The sequence below is a fragment of the Trachemys scripta genome, chromosome 20, assembly GCF_013100865.1.
Source record: "Trachemys scripta elegans isolate TJP31775 chromosome 20, CAS_Tse_1.0, whole genome shotgun sequence".
Classification (NCBI taxonomy): domain Eukaryota; kingdom Metazoa; phylum Chordata; order Testudines; family Emydidae; genus Trachemys; species Trachemys scripta.
Genome location: NC_048317.1, coordinates 7,651,409 through 7,675,285, shown reverse-complemented (window position 1 = coordinate 7,675,285; position 23,877 = coordinate 7,651,409). Strand labels below are relative to the sequence as shown.

Here is a 23,877-nt window from a genome sequence, read left to right as displayed (position 1 = left end):
GGGCTGCCGCGGCAGGGGAGAGAGGGCACATCCATCGCATTTGAAAGCTAAGACTACGGATATTAAAATATGAGTTGTGTGCTTTTATTTGTAGAACAAAAAACGTTAATTATTATTACTTTTTTATATATATATAGTGCTTTTATCCAAAGCGCTTTACAATAGTTAGCCAACTGTACAAACAACATTTGGAAAGATCGTCAAGTGGTCCGCCGAGACCCTCAGCAATTTTCAAGTGGTCTGTGAAACAAAAAAAAGTTTGAGAACCACTGGTCGAGTCAGTAGAGTAAGAGTCCGAGAGTCAAGACTCCTGAGTTCAGGTTAGAGTCCGCTACGGAATCTCCCCTTGAGACCTTGCCAAGTCATTTAACCTCTTTCCCAGTTGACTCATCTGGAAAATGTGTATAATACCTCCCCTCCCCCTCCTGGGAGTGTTCCAAGCCTTTAAATAAGGTTTGTAAAAATACACCGAGATCCTTGAATGGGAAATCTTTAAATGATAAGTCCAAATATTTACAATTATTGATTGGGTGGGAATGACTAGCCTAGCTAACCAGCAGGCTGAAAGTCCACAGTCCCAGAAACCATGGTTTTGCTTTGACCAGACTAACACGGCTGCATTTCTTTTTGGAGGTAAAGTGCAAAAATAGCTGGGTTGTTTTGAGGTTTCTTTATTGCATGGCTGGATAAACATTTCAAGTCAGACGTCCCGTTTGTCAGTGTGGACATTAACAATCCTATGCCCAGCTTCATAACACAAGGGGGAGGGGGGTTTACACTCATGTCCTTGGTCAAACATCTCCTCTCCCTTTACTGTGCTGCATTATGCTATACATTGGTTGATACTTCCCTGTAACGCAGAGACAGCTCAGAGATAGGGCCCAATCCTGCAGCCACCTACTATTGGGTGTAGTGTTTACTACCCAGAGTGGTACCATTGAGGTCAATGGCCAGTGCTCATGTTTGTAGCACTACATCTGGTAACAGAGGGGCTGTAGGAGTTGGGTAATAGTCTTTGGGGATGACAGGTCCCTACACATGGAAAATAGAATATTGTTAAGTATAGGGAGAGGTATCACTTGTGAAATCAGACAGCAGCTTGCTTTATATGTACCCTTAGTAAAACCACATCTAGGGTTCTCTTTCCGGTCCTAGATGCCTCCCTAGAGAAGGGGCCCGAATCATTCAGAGTTCAAGTCACTCACAAATATTAATAAGGACCTATCTTAAGAGTCTAGTTAGTCCTTTACTCTAAGTAGTTTGGCCATTTCCTTTTACACACCTCGTGAGCAAACTGCTTGAGAAACACGAATGACCCCCAGCAGAAAGAGCTCTGGTGGTTGTTCTGGGCCACACCTTAACTGGGTAAGAAAGAAGAAGGAAATAAAAGAAGACACCCTATTTCTCCCGGCTAGTGACACTGTTCAAACATCCCGGCAGCACTTCGACTCGGGTACATCTACACGGCAGGCAGGGGGGATGATTCAGCTGGTGTAGACATGCCTGCACTAGTTTTCATGTAGCCGGCTCAGGTGCTGGAGGAGGGACGCCACGGCGGTGGGGGCGAGCTGGCTGAGTCACACCGGGGGTTCTGGGCAGGCTTGGACAGAGGTTGAGAGACCAAACAACACGTGACAGGCGAGAGTCACACTACTTAATGCACCCCTTGGAGGTGTTCGGGTAGCGTGGTGGCGAACGTGGTATAAGAACCTATATACGCAATAGGCCAGAGGTGTATTGGGACTCTCTCTCTCTTCTCGTGCTAGACTGAACTCTTCACCAAGCGATCCCAGCCAAGCACCGGGCCAGCACCACTTTCGTACCATCTCAGCACCTCTGAGTAAAGACTAAGCTTGTGTGCCGAGGCGTTTGGCCTCTGGCAGGCCTGTTTTACAGCAAGTAGAGCGGCAGCTTCCCTTGGCATCAAAATCCTTCTGCTCCTTTGGATTCCCCCCCCCCCCTCCACTTTTATTTTTCAGGCTCACTCTGATTTTTAAAACTTAATAGGTAAAAGAGGAAAAAATAAATAAATAAATAAGACTGCCAGACTTGCTTAATTGAGCTTTCAAAGGTGCCTTTCATTTGTCACGCGCTCAGTTATTTTAATTCAGGGAAGGGCAGACAGCGAGAGAGAGACCCTGGGGGAACAAAGTGAAGTTCAGTGTGAGAAAGCCGGGCTGCCGTTTTTCTCAAGCAGTTGCCGGCCCGAGGAAAGGCTGAAATTGCCCCTCTGGTCTTGCATCTAATAAAACCACTTTCTGAAGGAGCCTCTCCCCAGAGTGAAGCAAAGTTCCAGATGTGCTATGGGGCTCTCCTTGCTTCTCTAACCTCAGCACCTTACAGAGGGTAGAGCTGGGATCCTGCAATCTCTACCGGTTCTTCCAGGCCACCTTCGTAGCATTCTCGCAGAATTCCAGTCTCTTTCTTTTCAGTCCTTTCAACCCTCTTCCCAGCCAGAAATCTCTGCAGTGCTGAAGAGCAAGTCTTCAAGTCTCGACTGTTTGCAAGGTATTTTTAGGCACTTTTTTTTAATTGTAAAACTTTTTGTGTGCGGGCCATTTCTATAAACTACACATCAGTTGTAATTACTAGTCCTGGCTGCCTCCGAATGGCCATTTCAGACCCTAAATTAGAAGGAGATGCCAGCATATTCAACCACATCAAGTATTCGGAGTCTTAAAATATATTTAAATGAGATGCAAGAAGGATGCTACCCTTCAGCTGAAACCAGGAAAAAATAAACTACAGAAGCTTTCCAAAGGGGAAAAAGGGATTTAGAAGTACTCCCAAACACTGCAAAATGTGGCAGATAAGCGGCTGTGCTTGGCTTCTCATTTCCTAAACAATTCCTGGCTCCTTCTGTGGCAAACTTAGGAGCAAAAGGCCACGGGATCACTCCAATGCAGCCACCTATTCATTCACAATTGTTTCCGAAATTCTGTTGCACTTGATTATAACGCCGTTTTGCTTGGGTCCCTTCATTTCCAAGACACGTCTGTTACTGCAATTCCCAAACAAAAACTTTGTGAAGTTTGAAAGTAGGTTTCAGTGGAGTCTGGCTAATACTTCCATTACCTCCCCTGCAAAAAAATTATACTTTCTGGACAAAAATGCTGCACATTTAAAGGAAGCATGCATACACACACACACATCCTTCATCCAGTTTTGTGAGAAAGCTTTGCCACAAAACAAAACAATTACCCCAGTCCATGTCTTGATCGATTGAGCCACTGTAGATGAAATTCAGCCAAGGAACCAGGGAGGGAGCATAAGCCATTAGAGAACGAAGGGAACAGCAGGAGTGGGAAAACAGCAGCCTTTAATATTGAAGGTAATTTGTCTTCGCTAATAATTGGCCTCGAAATAAAAACTAGCTATGCCGATGAAATACCCCATAGATGGCAATACTGTGCGCTCAGACCTTGCGCTTGGCTTTTGCGGTCAGCTGGGAAGCAGTCAAGAACTCTGCCCTCAGTAAGTGACCAGGCTGAATGGAAATTCTTTCTGCTCACTTCTAGCGGCTGTCAGCTAAAGCTCCCACATCAGTTTTTCTGGGGAATACAGCCAGCATCCCATCTCCCAGCAAGAGGACGCGAGAGATGCGCTGCATTGTTTTCTAGACTCCGGAAGCACTCCGGGTTACCTTTCATTCCGAAAAGCACGCTCTTAAAACCAAGTGCAGCGGAGTCACTACGGAACACTACTTGCGATCCCTTGGGTTAATGAGAGGTAATAATTACGTCTCCCTAAGATTTCCCATCTCTCTGATATTAACTTTCCCTACATTAAGTGGCCACCTCTGAAAAGCATTTCCAGCCACGCTCCAGGCCCGCCCAGCTGTTTTAGCTGCACTTCAGCTGACTTGCTAAAACGGATGGAAGGAAAACTGCTCCACCCGGATTCGTAAGTGGAGGCCAACAGCTAAAGTGGTGGGAGTCCTGGTGAGCTGGCTGGCCCTATATCAAATGGCCACCTGTTATAATGGCTGGGAAAAAAAACAAAAACTGGTGGTTATTTTATTAAGTGCTTTCCGTGTGGTACTTGGTCTGTTAAACCTGCATCATTAGTGTGCCAAACAACTGCATGTAATTACAAAGATGGAAATGAGAGAAGAACATAGTGCAAAAATTGGAAAAGTGGAGCATTTTCTTGGTTGTATTGTGCAGCCTTGTAAAGGGATGTTGCCAATTGGAAAAAAAACAAAAATTCAGACCCCTCACTTAAAAAAACCAAACACGTAACTCAATATCCTTGCACCTGGCATCTGAGAAACTGACAAAACGTGTGTTTTGTTTGCTCCATGTATCTGACAGCATTTTGCGCACAGGCAGGTGTATTGTCAGGCAAGTCTCTGGCCCTCACATTTAATTTGTGCAAGGTTTGCACGTAGCAGCAGGGGAGAGGAACACATTTTAGAACTAGGACAATGTTATAGACCCACAAAAAATGACTTTTTGAAACTGACTTGACTGTATCTCTTAGATGCCTTTCTGCAGGTGAGTTTACTGGGTAAACATGGAGGGTTCTGCTATCTCCCTGTTGTGTTTATTAGGAGCGAAATAGCTACACAGCTCAGAGAAGACCTGTCTTAGTTCTCTGGCTCCTCGGGGGAGGAGGCATTTTCAGGCAGATTCAGTCTAGAACTGGCAAGTAGAAAAACCCTTCTTTAAAGCAGCCAGGGCTTCAGAAGTCTCAGAAAGGGGCTGCATTTGTATTGTCAGAAAGTCACGTCCAGGTCATTTTATAGAACATGCATCCAGGCCACCCTGTCTGGGTAATATGAATCCCAGTTTGTCCTAAAATGGCTCAATCCTTCCCCACATAACCCCGTCGTTTGCGGAGTGACTACCCCAGACTGGTTCTTACTGACCGGGCCTACCCACTGAGTGTGACAAAGAAAGAAAATATCCTTAGTAGGTACTGGGCTGCCCAGCTCAAATTCCTGGGTCATAAGTAAATCATTAAAATGGGTGGCTCCTCGTCTGTATTTCCCAAAATAACCGGAGTGGATAGTAACTCCCTGAAGGCTGCATCAGGTTCCTACAGCTTCTCTGGCTTCTTCTCTCACTAGCTCTGGGGTTGGGAGCACGAGGCAGTTTTTAGTTTCCTTTTGAAATGAAGGTGACTGGAACCTTAAATTAAAAGTTTGGAACATGCCGATGGGGCAATACGGCTCCCATACCTGGTCCTATCACAAACAGTTCCAAAGGTGAGCTTGCCCTGCAGGCAATGGGTGGAGAAGGTTTGTAGGGGAGGGACTAGAAAAAGGTAGGTCTGTTTTGATGTGTAAGGAGACGGGAGATAGCACGGGAGATAGAGTGTGTGTGTGTGAGTGTGTGTGTGTGTGTGTGTGTTACAGACAGTGGCATGCATTAGTGCTGCTAAGGTTCTCTGACAGCCCTTCATTATACACTTCATTCTTCTACTAGTACAACTCACACAAACATGCAAGTGCAGGGCTAGCATTTGTAATTTTTTTTTTTTTTAATTCTGATGGATATAAAGTACTTTCATTTTAAAATGTAATTTTGCAGCGCCCTAGTGAATCAGACGTTTCATTATTTTTGTTTGTTAGTGAAATGGTTGGGTTACAACCATCTAAACCACAGATCACCACACTTACGTCCACATATCCAGCAACTCCTTCTCCTGCCCCGGACACATCATGAAATCGGTTATCTACAGCCAGGTACTAGGTACCCCAGAATTTGCTCCAAAGAAGTAGTCCGGGATACACACCTAAATCCACCTTCACTAAACAAGGACACACCAGAGTCAATTGGGTCATAGAACAGGTCACCCAAATACCCCAGAAGAACCTGCTTCAGCACAGGGGGAAAAACCCCACCCACTGTACACCCCTAGTTGTCACCTGCCACCCCACACTAGAATCCATATGGGTACCATTAAACAGTTACAACCTATACTTGATGGGGTCCACATCCTGAAATAAATCTTTCACGAACCCACACTTCTGGCCTTCAAACAACCCTCTCCCCCAGCCCCAAAATCTCACCCAGCTTCTCATCACTAGGACACAGCAATTCAAAGCGGCACCAGACCCTGCCAGAACAACAGATGTGAAACCTGCAGACATATCTCCCCTGCTAGGATGATCAATATCCCCCACCCCCAACACAACTTTCACGAGCCGTGGGTCCTACGCACACCTAACATGATTAAGACTAAAATTTTGACACGCGTATTTTTTAGTAAACATCACGGACAGGTCACAGGCAATAAAGAAAAATTCACGGAAGCCTGTGACCTGTCCGTGACTTTTACAAAAAATACGCGTGACAAACTGAGGAACTGCGGAGTCTCCATACCACTCGGGGGGGGAGGGGAGAAGGGAATGACTGGTTTGGAGCTGTGGGGTGCCCTGTCGTTGGATGCACTCTGGTGCATACAAAGGCCAAAAACGAGCCCTTGCTCCTGAGAAGTATCTCCGAGCCAGGGATTCGAGCCATGCCTGGGATCTCTGAAGGCCAAGTCATCACTGAATCGGGCCTGTCGACCATCATCTGCAATGCGCTGTTCCATGCTAAGTAACTTGGGTCAGAGTCGAACGTCCTCGAGGGGTCCTTCCCTCCCTCTGTTCCTCAGAACTCCTTTGTATTAAAGCATCACAGATAAATAAATAAATAAATGTATCGAGAAAGTTCAGCCCAGGGCAGGAAGCTTTTAGCATTACCTAAAGAGAGGAAGTGACCTGCGTCACAGGCAAGACAAAGCCACCCAGCTCTCGCTCTCTCTCCATTTGCACACCTCCTTAGAGAGCGTTCAGGGTGCAATGTGGGCCCAGGTCCTCAAAGGTATTTAAGCTCCTAATGCCCAGTGATTTCAATGGAAGTTAGGACGCTAAATACATTTGACGACGCTGAATACGTTTGAGGGCCATCTAGTCCAGCCCTCTGCGCTGAGGCAGGACCAAATAAACCTAGACCTTCCCTGACAGGAGTGTGTTCAACCTGGTCTCAAAAACCTCCAATAGTGGGATTCCACAACCTCCCTTGGAAGTCTATTCCAGCTCTTAACTACCCTTATACTGTAGTTAGAAAGTTTTTCCTGATCTCCCTAGCTGCGGATTAAGCCCATTAAGTCTTGTCCTACCTTCAGTGGACATGGAGAACCACCATTCTCTTTATAACAGCTCTTAAAATGCTTGAAGACTTATCAGGTCCCCGCTCAGTCTTCTTTTCTCAAGAGTAAACATGCTCAAGTTGGTGGGTTTTAACCTTGCCTCATAGGTCAGGATTTCTAAATCTTTTATCATTTTTGTTGCTCTCCTCTGACCACTCTCCGATTTGTCAAGTGTGGTACCCTTAACTGGATGCAGTACTCCAGCCCCTGAGGCCTCACCAGGACTGAGTAGAGCAGGATAATTACCTCCTGTGTCTTGCATACAACACTCCTGTTATTACACACCAGAAAGATATTAGCCTTTTTCACAGTGGTATCACGTTCTTGCTCAGATTCAATTTGTGATCCACTCTAAGCCCCAGATCCTTTTCGGCAGTACCACCACCTAGCCGGTTAGTTCCCATTTTGTAATTGTGCATTTGATTTTTCTTTCCTCAGTGAAGTACTTTGCACTTATCTTTATCGAATTTCATCTTACTGATTTCAGACCAATTCTCCAGTTTGTTAAGGATGTTTGGAATTCTAATCCTGTCCTCCAAAATGTTAGCAATCCCTCCCTGCTTGATAATAGCCACAGATTGCATAAGCACACTCTCCACTCTGCTATCCAAGTCATTAATGAAAATATTGACCAACGGCCCCAGGACTGACCCGGTGTTGTTGTCAAACTGGGAGGGTGTAACTCCCCTTTGAGTACGGTCTTTCAACCAGTTTTGCACTCACCTTATAGTAATTTCATCTAGACCACATTTCCCTAGTTTTCTTATGAGAATGTCATGTGGGACTGCGCCCAAAGCCTTACTAAAAATCAAGATACATCACGTCTACCACTTCCACCCCATCCACTAGGCCAGTAGGAAATTAGGTTGGTTTGGCATGATTAGTTCTTGACAAATCCATGCAGGATATTACTTGTAACCCTATTATCCTCTAAGTGCTTAAAAATTGATTGTTTAATCATCTGTTCTAGTATCTCTCCAGGTATAGAAGTTAGACTGCCTGCTCTATAATACCCTGGGTCTTCTTTGTCCCCCTTTTTAAAGATAGGTAGGCACTATGTCTGCCCTTCTCTGGTCCTCTGGGACCTCAGCTGTACCTTTGAGAACTCATATAGAAGAATCACTAATGGTTCTGAGATTGTTTCAGCTAATTCCATATGTACCCTCAGATACATTTCCCCAGGTGCTGCTACCTTGAATATATCTAGCTCATCTGAATATTTAACCTGTTCATTCCCTATTTCAGCTTGTGTTCCTTCCCCCTTGTGGTTAATATGAATTGTGCTAAGAATCTGGTCACCCTTAACCCTTTTAGTGAAGGCTGAAGCAAAACTGGCATCAAACACCTCAGCTTTCTTGATATCATCAGTTATTCATTCTCCTTCCCTGCTAAGTAGAGGCCCTTCACTTGCCTTCATCTCTCTCTTGCTCCTAATTTATGTAGAGAACCTCTTCTCGTTGCCTATTATGTCCCTTGCTGGGTGTAACTCGTTTTGTGCCTTAGCCCTTTTTTGTCTCTATGCTGGTGGTATTTGTTTGTACTCAGCCTTAGCCATTTGTCCATGTTTCCATTTTTTTTTAGGATTCCTTTTTGATTTTCAGGTCATTGAAGTGCTCCTGGCTAAGCCATATTGGCCTGTTATTATTCTGCCTATACTTCCTCTGCATCAGGGTAGTTTGCTGTTGTGTCTTTAATAGCTTCTTTGCCAGCTCTCCTGAACTCTTATCCCTTAGATTTTCTTCCCATGGGACCTTACCTACCAGTTCTCCGCGTTCGTTAAAGTTTCCTTTTTTGAAGTCCACTGTCCTTATTCTGCTGCTCTGACTCCTTCCTTTCCTTGGACTAAAGAAATCTACCATTTCATGATCACTTTCCCCCCCAAACTGCCTTCAACCTTCAGATCTGCAAGCAATTCCTCGCTGTTAGTCAGACTCCAGTCTAAACTGGCTGTCCCACTGGCTACTTTCTCCACCTTCTCAAACAAAAAGTTGTCCCCAGGACATTCCACAAACAGATTTATTTGGGCATAAGCTTTCGTGGGTAAAAAACCTCACTTCTTCAAATGCATTGTTATAATAAGTATAATAATAATAATAATAATAATTAGTGGAGATATCCCATCTCCTAGAACTGGAAGGGACCTTGAAAGGTCATTGAGTCCAGCCCCCTGCCTTCACTAGCAGGACCAAGTACTGATTTTGCCCCAAATCCTCAAGTGGCCCCCTCAAGGATTGAACTCACAACCCTGGGTTTAACAGGCCAATGCTCAAACCACTGAGCTATTCCTCCCCCCAAGTCTGTTGGTTTTGTAGCTACAGACTAACACGGCTACCCCCTGATACTTGACACAAACTTCTTGGGAATTTTGTGTTTTGCCGTATTACTTTAATTACCCAGATGGCTGCTGGAAAAGTCGCCATTACTACAAGGTCTCGTGTTTCAGATATTGCTGTTTTGTTCTAGAAATGCCTCCTCCACAATCAAAGCCTGCCCTTACAGATGAAGCCCCTCTTCTGATTAGCTTCCTTTGGTTTGTCGCAGTGAACTTTGTGCATTAGTCTTCAGGAACAGAGGTGCTGGATAGAAATATCATCACTTTAGATGTCATTAATACAGCTAGGACAGTGGCAGAAGCGTTAGACAGTCCCCAGCCTGACCGGATTCCAGCAATAAGGAGCAACCTTTAGCGTTTTATTTTGAATCCTGATTCAGTGTCCTGACGTCGTTAGCTTGTTCCACCCTGTTGCTGGAAGAGAGGAGCTGGTGTTTCCCCTGCACGCTCTGCTCCATGGTCATCAATCCTTCCTGTTTGGTGGATCTCTGGGGCCCACGTATGCCAAAATTGGAAGTGACGCAGTGCCCGCTGACTCCAATCGGAGTTGTGCCCACTTACATCAGGGCAGATCTGGCCCTGTATTTTGAAGTCAGTTCTGATAAGAGTGAATTACTAATACACGGCTGCTGAAAATTAGGTGAGTTTATCATCCTGGTCCGCTTCCACAACCTACAGACGCCGTCGTGTGTTGGAACAGATCTGAACCTGACTCCATCCTGCAGCATCAGACATTACTCAGGGCACAAAAGGCTCTGCCATCCCTGTCTATCCTGGGCCAATCCTTGCATGTCCTCTCTGTTGCTAAGCCCCACGAGTGTTCCCTCTCTGGGTACGTCTGCAATAAAAAAACCCCACAGCACCGAGTCTCAGCGCCCGGGTCAGCTGACTTGGACACGGGCTGCGGGGCTAAAAATGACAGTGTCACATTCAACCTTGGTCTAAACCCGCCTCCCTCGCAGGGTCTCAGAGGCCGGACGTCTATACTGCAACTTTGAGCCCCACAACCCAAGCCCAAGTCAGCTGACCTGGGCCAGCTGCAGCTGTGCCCTTTATTGCAGTGTAGACGGACTCTCTGAGCACTGGTCGACAGAGGGGTTCTTTCGTGGCCCCTTCTACACGTTCCTCCTCCAGCCGCTTAATGGCAAGCCTGCAACAGCAGACACTCGGTCTTCGCTCTTACCACACGTCCCCAATATTTCCACCTCCTTTTCTGGATAACTTTGGAGTTCAGCAGTTGTAAATCCAGTCCACTTAACATCCAGCCTTTTCCCGAGGCAGTTGCTTTCGAAGGCATTTGTGGATTTCCATCTTTTCCAGCGTGTTAAGGTGGACATAACTTTTGGGTTACAGTTTCACAGCCTGGTCTTTAAACTGGAGATTGTAGAAGAGACGAACCTGGTTAGGCTGACCCAGGGGATCCCCAGCAGGGACAAAGTTACTGCCGAATTTGTGCCAAACAGGCATTTTCTGGTCTAGTTTCTCCCCCTTTCTGCTCCCCCACATCCCACCCCATTTTAGCAGGCTTCTCACGCAGGCTAACAGCAATGTATTTATTTTCTGGGACCACTGTGATATCTTTTGACACTGAAATGGAGTCTCCATCATAGGAGGCCCTCATATCCACGTTCCACCACAAATCACTCATGAAGTCAGCTTTATAAACAGAGGATAGCCCCTAGAGGTACTGTCCAGCCTCCCAAAGGCTTTGTTTCCAAAGGATGGGGCACAAGAGCCACATCTGTGTGTAGGATGCCAGCAAGCTAATGGTATAATAACTAGCAACAGCCAGCTCTTTATGGAGCTCTACAATAAAGCAGAGAAGTTTGGTCTGTGGGGTTTAGGATGAAGTTAAATTTAGTAGTGAGGTTTCTGTTCCTAGTAAAGATCTGGTGTCTGAAGAGAGCAGCCCGGGATGCGAGGTTAAGGACATAGCGGTGGTACATAAGTAACAAAGCGTACGGTGGTCGCAAGGGTGCGTTGTAGAACCTCCCAAGAGACTCACACAGATTCAAATTATTTGTGTGTCCTAAACTCAAACAGTGGCATCCCTGCTAGGTCTATGGCCAGTAAAAGTGTAACCCAGTCAGAATAAGGTAACTCTATCCTCTCGCGAGTTTAGCCAGGCTACCGGGTGCTGCTTTTGTGATGCCATCCAGCCATGTGTTGCCTCACACAGGCGCACACAACAGTTCAGGAACCCTGGCTAATGGTAACTTAGCGAGTTCTAGTATGTTTAAATTAGGTTTAGGTTATACACCAGTCTAACAGTAAATAAACCCGCCAGGTTATTAGTGGGTTTCCCTGTGGGGTGCTGAGAATAAAGTTTTAGGATCTCAGGAATTGCCAGATTGGATCAGACTCAAGGTCCATTTAGCTCAGCTAATTCAGAGGAAGGTTCAAGAACCCGGCAGAAGGCAGATATGGGGCCATCTGCTCCCCTCCCCATTAGGTCTCACCCTGATTTGCAACAGGGATTGGCTTAGGTCCTGATGCATTAGGTTTAATATGCCTTTCACAAAATTTGTTTCAATTAATTATGATGATAACTCTGGAACTTCCTGTTATTCAGATGAAGGTCCAATTCCATTTTGTTAAGCTCCTGGCCTCACTGACTTCCTGTGGCAATGAGTTCCAGAGTCTAATTGTTCTTTTCATCAGAAGGTCTCAACGCACTTTACAAAAGGAGGATCACGATCATTGTTCCCATTTCACAGATGGGGAAACTGAGGCACAACAAGGGGACGTGACTTGCCGAAGGTCATCCAGCAGGCCAGTGACGAGCTGGGAAGAGAACCCACATCTTTCCAGTTCAGTGCTCTAGCCACTAGGCCATATGATATATCTAGCACTTTGCATGGTCATGTAAGACTGGAAGCAGACAACAGGCCCTTCATATCTAGGATGGTTTGAGGACAAAGCTGTCACCTCCACATTACATCATCTTTGATGTCACACATATCCAGAGACTTAACAGACTACTGAATAGCCGGCAAGTGAGTCCATGCAAATTGTCACAAACCAGACCTCAAGTGAAGAAATAACTAGGAGAGAAGAAGCATTGCTAGCTTAGCTTGAAATAAAGGGGCAGAAATCCACCAGCAGCCTGGGACAACACGGAAAAGCATTGGCCTTTAGAAACCGGGCCCCAAAATAAAGGGCCAGAGACGGGTCAAACACAGATGAAAAACAATAGGTGTTAATGATTTGGGGGGGGGGGCATAAGTGTCAGAAAAATAGTTTGAACACAGAAAGCTTGCCAGGGAGGGAAATGAGAAGGAGGGGGGGGGGGAATGACAGAAAAGAACCAGGCCCATCGGCCAGGAGACCAGGCACTAATTTCAAGGCCAGTTGAGGATTTTAGAGCCCCAAGGAGAGTTGTGCTTTAGACAAAAAGCTGTTCTAACCCTTAACTCCTGATAGTGGAACTGGTTGTGCATTGGCTGAAGAAAGCCCTGCAAGCAGACAGCTGGTCAGGGGGCATTTGGATACAGCCACAGGTTGGCTGTTTTGTCTTAAACACCTGCGCTGGAATTCCCCGGGGGAAGTTCTGGGCTATCCAGGGGGCCGGGCCAGGCCAGGCCAAAGGCTCCCAATGGTCCCCACTGGCCTGGGCCCCTTGAATCTAGTAACTGGAGCCTGTGGGTGGACCGAGAAGAGGTGAAGAAAGTCCCCTGAGCAAGCGGGCGGCAGGTGCCCAAGCCCAGGCAGAGCCCCACCCGCCCTGCGGGTTCCTGGTCCCTCCAGCCGCTTGGGCGCTCAGCACTTACCCATGTTGACAAAGCTCATGACCGTGTCCGCCCGGCTGATGACTCTTCCCAAAGGAGGCGTCTGGATACTCAAGCTGGTCAGCACGGGCCGGGAGACCCCCCGGCCCCAGCCCACCTGATCGTCCTCTTCGTCCTCCTCCTCCCTGGCCATGGCGTGGTACAGGTCCAGCATGAAGAGGGGAGCGGAGGAGGGCAGCTTGCCCCCGGCGGAGGCCTTGGGTCGGGGTCTGCCCGGCAGCCCGAGGATGGACAGGATCTCCCGCTGCATCTCCCGCTTCTCCCGGCCGCTTAGCCGGCGGTGCAGGAAGCTAGAGGCATGGAGATGGCTCCGGAGGAAGCTGCTGTTCCCCAGGTCACACAAGAGCCCCAAGAGCCAGAGCAGAGCCCCGCAGAGCAGCCGCATCGCCTCTGCCGGCCGGGCCCGTGCGCTCCGCTCCCGGGGGCGCACGGGCTGCGCTGCGCCGCGCCGGCCTCACCAGCCGCCCATTGGCCGACGCGCGTGGGAACGGGCAGCGGCCAGACCAGCGCCAGGTGCGGGGCCTTGCGGGCGCCTCTTCTCCGAAGGCGGAAGCTGGAAATCGGAGCCCAACCGCAGCAGCTCCGGGCTCAGGCTCTCCCCGCCGGGCGCGGGACGCGGAGCTGCCCCGGAGTCATTCAGCCAGCCCGGGGGAAGCCCCCGGCCAGCCAGGCGTCTATAGCAGGCGGGCACCGCTCTACCCTGGGCCTTTACGCGGAGAGCTGTTGCTGGGTGTGCGCTTTAACCATCGCCAGGACCCGGCGCACGTGGCTGTACAGCAAAACCCGCACCCTCGCTCGCCCCCCCCAGTCTAAAGGGGCCCCTGGCCGGGCGGCCCTGCGGCTGAGCGCAAGTGGCGGCGAGCTGGGGTAGCTCAGGGCGCAGCTCTCCAAACACCTGGGTAGGAGCGAGCCAACCGCACTGGAAAAACCGAGCTAGATGGCGCCCCGCAGCGCTCCCTCCCAGCCCACCACCCCCGGGCTCCGCTGGGGCTTTGCGCTCCTCCTGCCTCCCCGGTGTTAGCTCTTGCGCTGGCCGCGCAGCTGTGGGGGATTTTCATCCCCCTCCCCCTCGAGAAGGGGCGCAGAGAGCGGGCTGCCCAGAGGCCCGCGGTTCTGCGGGCGCAGCCGGGGCTGAGCTGGGCCCCGCAGAGAGACGAGCGAGGGGTTGGCCCTGGCACCAAGCTTTCGGCCACGGAAATCGGGGCTTCCAGCTAAAAGCTGGGGCATCTGGAGCCAGTGCTCGGTGATGCGGCTTTCCCTGCGGCACAGGCCGGGCAAGGACTAAAAAAGCCCCTTTTGGCCCCAGAATGGCTCGGCTCTGCCACCCCTCCACACCCGCTCTGCTGCCTGGATGGCAATAAGCCCCACCCCGCGAGTGGGAATTTTCTTGGGCTGGTAGGTCCGGTTTGAAGGTGGGATGGGTTGATTGGTATCCACTGCCCTCTCCTGGCTCTGCTCTTAACTCTGACACTTCGCCCTAGTGACTGGAACTTCGTGTTAACACGGGGGTTAGAAACCGTTCCCAGGTGCGGATTCTTATCCAGCGGGTAGTACCGAGCTGACAAACGTGCATGTATATTAGATCTTCATAGCAACATGCTATTCAAAATGAAAGGTTTAGTGGGTCTGGACAATCTGCAGAGCATATAATTAGAGTCAAGTATCAGGGGATAGCCGTGTTAATCTGTATCTACAAAAACAACAAGGAGTCTGGTGGCATCTTAAAGATTAATAGATGTTAGTCTTTAAGGTGCCACCAGACTCTTTGTTGTTTTTGTAGAATTAGAGTGAGGCAAACATTTTCCCACCACCATTTTCTTACAAAAATGCAGATTTAGGGCATGCACTTATGCCAGCCACCCCCCCTTCTTTTTTTAAATCAAACTTTTTGTTCTGATGGTTTCAAAACAGAACATTTACATTGTTTATTCAAAAGGGCTTGTTTAAAAATTTATTTTATTTAAAAATTAAAAACCTCAGAACCAAAATGAAACATTTCAGTTTAGGTTGAAATGAAGTTTCGGTCCTCCTGAAACAATTTTTTAACAACAAAGCGGTTTGCTGAAAGTTTTGCAAACATGGCCTTTTAGGTTGACAAAACCCAAAGTTATTTATTAGTACAAGCCAGCAAACGGAGGGGGAAAAGTTTATTTGCTCAGGTCTATATATAATGTAGTTCCAGAAGACAGAAGGTGTAGGTGAGACTACCAACGATGGGCAATACGGTACTTTTCAATTCTACCAGTTGGTGTCATAGGAAGAGTTCCTGGGAACCACTGGAGTTCTGTCCATGGGTGTGTTTTGTCTATAGTGCGCACTCAGGACAATCGGAAATGTGGAGCAAGGTTTCCCCTGTAGAATAGTGTTCAAATAGTGAAAACTGGCCATATTCAAGATCAGAATCAATGGCTGTCTTAGAAAAGATAAGCACGTTTTGAATTGAACTGCAGACTCGTTTTACATCCTGTTTCTGTTGCAGTGACCTTTGCTTAAATAAAGAACTTTTAAAAACATGTCACTAAACCGTGGCAGGTGCTAGTGACAAGTACTGCTCAATGCAACAACAATCAATAGTCAAGGAACAACATTTAAAACACTGACAATTTCAAATCACCCCATTTTTTAAAAATATTGCTTTGTTTGTAGTATCCCTGAGTCTCAGTAATGCAGAATTACTTATGCTATTGCACTGGTGTTAGGTGTCTGGAGTGACCGAGACAGACACAACAGGGACAAAATGCAGGTATGAAAATAGTAAACTTGCAAAGCCATTCCCATTGCAACTTGTGTAGCATCAAGCATATTAACTAACATTTAGCAAACTTGGCTTTGAAGGGACAATGAGCACATTAACTGTGAGATCTATGTAAAGACACTTCAAAATGGATTAGTTACATAGGTTAGAGCAGGGGTTCTCAAACTGGGGGGCGCAAGGTCATTACATGGGGAGTCAGGAGCTGTCAACCTCCACTCCAAATCCTGCTTGTCTCCAGCATTTATAATGGTGTTAAATATATTTAAAAGGGTGTTTCATTTATCTGGGGAGGGTGGCACTCAGAGGGTTGCTGTATGAAAGGGGTCACCAGTAAAGTTTGAGACCCGCCGGATTAGAGGATTAAGAGGAACTAGACTAGAAGAATTCTGATCAGGAGTTGCAGGCTCATGTAGTCCAATGTACATTTTTACACACACTGACATCTGAAAATGAGTAGCGGGTCCCCCAGGGTTGAATTTAGGGAATTACTGAGTTTTCTGACATCGCTAGCCAAACGTATTAATATTTTACAAGCCCATAAGTGTGCTAGGAACCTCTCAGTTAACACAGAGCCACATCCCTGCCCCAAGAGTTTGTAATATAAATTATGGACCTGAGATATACGTTAGGTGAGAATGTCACTTTCATTAGGAAGCACATAGGTTATAGGTCTCACAGCTGATGTAGCAAACAACTTTGATGCAGGTGCACTGCAGTGCAGTGAGTTCTATGATGGGGCGGGATTGTGGCGTTCTCAGATATTCCCTTGAAAGAATTCACTTAAATTTTTTCCTTCAACACATTTTCCCCCTTGTATGATAAACCTTTCATGCAATCTTTCTGCAGCACAACATAGCACAGATTTACATTCAGGTAGACAGTCAATACATTCCAGTACAAATAAAACAGCTGTAGATGTGGGAAGGAGAGTTGCAGTAAACTGAATGGCTCATGGAGTAGAATGTGTAGTCATTAGAGACAGGCCCTTCCAGGAAAGTTCAGGAATCAAGAGTGCCTTGTTCCTGTTTAGCTTAACCTGCTTTGAAAACGGGTTCAAATAAACAGGAACAAGTCACTTTTATTCCAGATTGAGTGCCCGCAGCTGGAATTAGTCAAGAATAGCTATTGCACTTTGAATTTACACCCTACCTTAATCTAAAACCACTTTCACACATAGACAAGCTCTTGAAATGAGATTTGGCTATAGGAAACAAATTAGGCGGAATTGGGACTGGGGGCAGATGTTAAAGGCAGCATTCACCACTTGTGATGAGGAGAGAGAAGGAAGGAATCTGGTATTTGAGCACCACTGTAACAGGAGCATTAGAGAGAAGTTTGGAGAAATATTGCCCCTTTTCCTTCCCTGCTAAATCCAGGGAAGGCCTTGGAGACTTTTGTACTAGAATCGGTTGGAGAGGAAGCCAGGGAAGACTTGTGGGAAATAGCAGCAGTAAATTATACCATACTGAGCTCAAGAAACAAGCCAATGCCTTGGAAAGTAGGAATGACAGGCGTTGGGAGACTATTGCAGGAAGATACAATGGGGTGAGACAGAGTTAAAAGAAGTGAAAAGGGTTTTGAGTTGAGTGCACCTAAGCTCCTGCCACTAAGGGTAAATCTGGAATTGGGGGTGGGGTGGGAGTGAAGTTTGGGATGAAGATGGTTTGGTTACTACAGACAGATTTACCCCTGGCATTAGTTAATTCCCAGTCTTGATCAGTGGCAGTGCATCTTACAAGCACCTGCACCACATGGTCTCACTCCCTGCAGTGCAGGTGTAGGAAGAGAGAATGTGACAGGAAGAGGGGGACTTGGTTTTCCAAGCCAACTCGATCTAGATTTTACTATTTGCTCCCCTAGGGCTAGTACTGACTTTACACAGCTTGGGCTAGGGGGACTTTAAAACCCAGTACATCCTACAGCAGGATCCAAAATGCGTTATGTTCCCTGGTCACATGCAGCAGTATGTGCTGCACTCTTGGCAATGACAGGCATGTTAAGACAACACATTGCTTTACATCCCATAGTACAGCCACATGCCGCTTTTCAACTGGAGCAGGGTTTGTCTGGGTCAGCTGTATAACCCGAGATTGCTCCATGCTGTTCTTTTGCTTTGCAAGCCAATTTCCCAGAGCATTCACTTTCTGTGGCTCACATTATTAACCTGAGTCTTTAACGACGGCACGTTCTTAAGTATTGCTCCACCGTGGAACCGACCACTTCTCTCTCCCCGGACAGTCCAGCATTTCATCATAGACTAGATTATATTCACATGCTTCCCTGGGATATACATGTAAAATCCCTTGGAGAGGGGAAAAAAGAAATGGAACGAATAAGGATCTCAAGACCATATTTTGCAAAGTAAGTAAATAACCCAAACCATCAAACATCTCCCTACCTGGCAAGCAAGTGGCTCATTCCTCTTAAATGTGGACCTTGCACCAGTTATCCAGACCCTCAGACGCTCCTGGCTAAATTAGTGCAATGCACTTCACCTGGAGTTCACCCAGAGCACAGCTGCTTGCTTTGAGTGGTGGAGGATGGTGTGAATTCATAACCTATGTAAGTCTCTACATTGATTTCTATTCACTTGATACCACTCAGTGCCTTGTGTGGTTGTTAAGAGTCCTGATGTCCAGGGCTGGCTCCAGGCACCAGCTTCTCAAGCAGGTGCTTGGGGCGGCCGCTCCGGAGAGGGGCGGCACGTCCAGGTATTCGGCGGCAATTCGGCGGACGGTCCCTCACTCCGCCTGGGAGTGAAGGACCTCCCGCCGAATTGCCGCCGCAGATCACGATCGCGGCTTTTGTTTTGTTTTGGCTGCTTGGGGCGGCCAAAACCCTGGATCCGGCCCTGCTGATGTCTTATGCAATAGTTATTGGAAACTCCACCACAGCACATGGTTTGATTGTGAAATGCCTAGATGGCAAAAGAATAGAAAGCACCAGGAATTAAAGAGCGGTGAACCATAAATTCTAAGCCGAGCTCTGACATGTTCTCTCAAAGACAACTTTTGCTGCATTATAGATGCATTCAAAATACATTTTTATACAGCCATGCTGCTTTTGCTTTGTAAGAAAAGTTTCACCTTTAATACGTATGTTTATAAAGCTAGCACGGTGGAATAAAATAAGAAGCAAGGTCGTTATTACTGCAAGCAATTTTAATACAAAAAAAAACTGTTTTAAACAGTTCATTGGTTGAGCTTCAGTTTCTGCCTCAATTAACCAATTGAGAGAATCACACAGCAATATGGTCAGAGCTGAAGAGGAACAATATTTAATAAATACAGGAAGTCCAGATAGCCCCTCCCCAGACCCACCCTCATGGTCACTTGGTCAGTTGATTTTATCACAAAGAAAAGTCGCATACAAAAGCGAGATAGGACTTGCTAGCAAGTGCGCTGGTGAGACTCATTTAAAGGACAAGCAACTGTGCATGTAAGTCCCAGGTTTCTTCTAGGAGTACAGGTGACGTAATCTCAGCCTGGTTTGAAGGAGAATGACCAGTCAAATAATAAATAGGAAAAGAGGTGCAGATAAATAGCAATTCTGTAACAAACAACGTGAGTCAGTCTCTGATGCAAACTGACTGGGTGGCCATCCAGAAGAGTCTTCCAACTTGTAGGACAGGAAGTGACAGAAGCACCTTTTTGTCCCATCCTCTAAAGGACGTATTTGTAGTGTTGCCAACCCAGTGCTCTCTTCTGGATAACTTTAAAGTTCTACCCCCAAAACCCATCACTATTATTTGCTCTTTAAAAGCGTAAGTGCTGGGACAGTATTTTAAAGACAGCATTTGTAATGAACCCCTTTACTGTAGCATGTGCAAATTTTATTAATTCAAACAAACTCCAATTTCTTCAGGTAAAATCACATAACCTTTAAAAAAATGGAAGCAGACACCCAAAATCCCCTCACCTCATGTTTCTCTGTTTGAGGTATCCATGATTTACAAAAAAAGAGTTCCTTGAACACTGTAGGATTCAGGTTTTTTTGTTTTTTAAATATAATTTATCTCGCTGAGACAGCAAGTCAAGTTTATAAAGATGCATTTAGGAACAATCCTAAAAGATAAAGCAGGTTCACACCCTGCACCGCGCAGAAATCCTATTTATAATTTTTTTCTTAACTTTTTTTTTTTTTTTTTTTTACACTTTCACATCTTGACGTTTTTTGCTTGCTTTCTCTCTCCCACATTTCAGTTTTCTGGGCCCCATTGTGAATAGGGGTGACCAGGAGGCAAATTTTATCTACATAAATATTCACATGAAAATAGTAACTTACAAAAAAGAAAAAAAAAACCCAAATAAGGCAGCTTCATAACACAATTATTCTTTTACACTTTTAACAATATAATTTTTCCCGTTTAGAATAAATATACATCCAATGTACGTAGCAGGGTTAAAAATTGGACACAGGTTTGTTTTGTTTTAGGGGATGTTGGTACAGTATTATCTCTTGGGGCCTGGAGTTTTGGGGGTGGCAGTGGTAGTTTTCTTGGACATGGTTGGGATTTTGGAAGGTTTTGCCAACCCCCGTCGCGAACTGCCTTGACCCCCCGCCATGCTGCTTTCTGAAGTGTCCGAACAGGCTGATTGAGTTTCCAGAAGGTCAAAATCAGAGGCATCGCTTCCCCTCCGGCTGCTGGCCCGACTCCCGGCCCGACTCCCAGCGCGACTTGTGGGACGACTGGCTGTTTTTTTAGGATCTGAAATTAAATCCAGGTATGTGTGACCACGCTGAAACATCTCCCCATTCTAACCCTTAGCAAGTGGACCCACCCCCCTTCAGTACCGCCACCAGTTTGCAGATCCAACGATAGCAGCAATGTTATTAGAAGACTGTGCAATAAATACAGGATCACTGGTCGCTCTGTGATCTACGATGACAGTGAGCAACTTCGCCTAAAACTAAGACTCACTGAAAAATTTCACAGACTGTTTCTGGCTCTCACTCCAGGCTCTGGGAGACAGAGGGTCTGTGGTATGAAGCTTTTATTCTGAATGCAATTTAAAGGAAACCCCTCTTAAAATGCATCCCAAACTACTCAGGGTCAAGGCAATCACTGAAACATCTCTACTACAAGTGGATAAACAGTCCAGCCTGTATAACGATGCCCTTTAGTTTATCCTAAACTATTACAGATGGTCAATAGCTTCTCCTTTCTCTTGACTGGAATCCATAGACAGGGACAGCTATGAAAGGAGGTAGCACTTATTTTAGCATCCATTACAGGTAAAACCGTCAGCTTAGGACTTACCAGCCCGATTGGTTTTGGCACCTGTAGAAACGGGAGAGGAATTATTACTGGTATCACCCGCAAGAGAAGTTCGACTAGAGTGAAAAGTCGGTCGCTTCAGCTTGCTGCCTGCAGACGGAGTCACCTTTGAATAAAGAATGCATCGAGTCTTTTAGATGTTATGGTATAATTCACTTTGTAATGGGTTAATATCAGAGGTAGATCTCGGCAACAGGATTCCAATATATAAATACCACCATCATCGTAAAGGTCAAGGAGAACATACACAGTAATTGTTTTATTGCTAAACCAAAGCCTAGTCCCTGAAAACATTCATACCAGTGGTGGCTTTGGGCCTTCAGGATAGCACTACATGCTAGTGCTTTTGCCTTCAAACCCATTGTTAATTATTTTGTTTAGTTTGATATGTTTTTATATCTATATCTATCCATCTCTGACTAAGCTACAGATCTATTTCAAAATCCCTGCCATCTGTAGTCCATCTGAAGGACCAAGTACTGGTCTGGGTCTAAAAGCCACACAAAAAGTCACATGAAATCCTGGGAAATTTTTAATATTTAAGAAGTCCAGAACAATTTTAAAAGGTTAATTATTTTTTGGTGAAAATATGTTGGTTTTTTTTTTTTGGTGGAAGTGTGCCAAATTTCAGTCCCAAGTGACTTAATAGGGCCAAGGGATTTCAGCCGAATGTATATAAATTGGGACAGACAACCAATAAAGAGAATTTTAAATATTTAAAAAAAATAAAAAAAAAAATCCAAGCCATTCGTTCAAGCACCAGTGGTGAATGAACACATGAAATGCAGGCCAGAAGGTCTCTACCATAACTGAAAGCTTCTCCGTGAAGTTTTAGAAGCGACTCACACTCTGGTTTCTGTTAAACAGTGTGTTCCGTGACCTTTACGATGTTGCAGATAATCACTAGAGGAAGCAACACCACACAAAGCTTTCTCCCACTGTTACTTCTCTTGCCACAGAAAGAGGAAACTGAAGAAAGCGTGACTGTACGTCAGAATAACATCTCTCATGAAGAGAGGACTCCTGAGTCCAACTGGAAAGAGCAGCTCCAAGTTTCTAAAATAAGTCTAGTGCTGGTTTTAAGACAACATAAAATAATTGCAGGAAAACAGCCACCCAAGGTTACATCCAATCCCGCAGGTACTGGGATTCTGGCATTTTACATAAGAACGGCCATACTGGGGCAGACCAATTGTCCAGCTAGCCCACTATCCTGCCTTCCGACAGTGGCCAATGCCAGGTGCCCCAGAGGGAATGAACAGAACAGGTAATCATCAAGTGATCCATCCCATCGCCCATTCCCAGCTTCTGGCAAACAGAGGCTAGAGACACCATCTCTGTCCATCCTGACTAATAGCCATTGATGGACCTATCCTCCAGGAACTTGTCTAGTTCCTTTTGGAACCGTTAGAGTCTTGGCTTCCACAACATCCTCCAGCAACGAGTTCCACAGGTTGACTGCGTTGTGTGAAGAAATACTTCCTTTTGTTTGTTTTAAACTTGCTGCCTATTAATTTCATTTCGTGACCCCTAGTTCTTGTTATGAGGAGTAAATAACACTTCCTTATTTACTTTCTCCACATCAGTCATAATTTTATAGACCTCTATTGTATCCCCCCTTGGTGGTCTCTTTTCCAAGCTGAAAAATCCCAGTCTTCTTAATCTCTCCTCATATGGAAGCTGTTCCATACCCCTAATAATTTTTGTTGCCCTTTTCTGAACCTTTTCCAATTCCAATATATCTTTTTTGAGATGGGGCGAGCACATCTGCAGGCAGTATTCAAGATGTAGGAGTACCATGGATTTATATACAGGCAGTTCGATATTTTCTGTCTTACTATCTATCCCTTTCCTAATGATTCCCAGCATTCTGTTTGCTTTTTTGACTGCCGCTGCACATTGAGTGGATTTTTTCAGAGAACTATCCACAATGACTCCAAGATCTCTTTCTTGAGTGGTAACAGCTAATGTAGACCCCATCATTTCGTATGTATAGTTGGGATTGTATTCTCCAATGTGCATCACTTTGCATTTATCAACACTGAATTTCATTTGCCATGTTGTTGCCCAGTCACCCAGTTTCGTGAGTTTAACAGCACAAAGGGCAGACTGACTCAACAACAGCTGGACATCCTTTTGCAATTTTCAGTTCATGTCACCGTAAAAAGAAATGCCTTTTAATAGTTGGAGAGTCGCTGTGGAATAAATCTTCTGACAAACAGCTGGAGAGAGATTTCCCCAAATCCCTCTGATGTGAATTGGAGAGATTTTAATGTCTTTCTGTCTTGTGAAGCTACAGCAAAGGGAGAGGAAGCAAAGGGAAAGTCAAGAAAGAGGATGGATGCCTCGTTGGATACATGGCAGTTAAGTTCCATCAACACGTTTTAAAGCGCTGGACAAGCCTTTGAATAGGACCAAACACAAACCGTGGAATGAGGTTTTAAGAAATTTTAAAGTAGCTCCCTCTACGTGCATTTCTCTCCAGCACATTTTTTGTTTTGAGAGCGACTCTTTTACATCGTCAGTAAATCCTGGAGCTTTTGATCTGGCCCTTGGTCGGACTTTATAACAAAACCGCTGT

General features: G+C 45.9%; 2 protein-coding genes across 23 annotated transcripts in view; both read right to left on the bottom strand.

Annotated features, from left to right (window-relative positions):
* Positions 1-13,648, bottom strand: part of LOC117868439 (bone morphogenetic protein 8A-like) — a 35,120-nt gene extending 21,472 nt beyond the window's left edge. The window contains exon 1 of the mRNA XM_034754367.1: positions 13,246-13,648. Coding sequence (XP_034610258.1) covers positions 13,246-13,648 — 403 coding nt within the window. The remainder of the gene's footprint in view (positions 1-13,245) is intronic.
* Positions 13,649-19,161: 5,513 nt separating this feature from the next.
* MACF1 (microtubule actin crosslinking factor 1) overlaps positions 19,162-23,877 on the bottom strand; it is a 251,868-nt gene continuing 247,152 nt past the window's right edge. For 14 of the 22 annotated variants that reach the window (XM_034753961.1, XM_034753972.1, XM_034753975.1 and 11 more), the window contains 2 exons: positions 21,279-21,402; positions 20,470-20,726 (listed from right to left, as the gene is read on the bottom strand). In XM_034753961.1, coding sequence (XP_034609852.1) covers positions 20,470-20,726; positions 21,279-21,402 — 381 coding nt within the window. Of the gene's footprint in view, positions 20,727-21,278; positions 21,403-23,877 lie in introns of all 22 variants that reach the window. The other 8 variants (XM_034753976.1, XM_034753977.1, XM_034753954.1 and 5 more) reach the window with 1 other exon arrangement.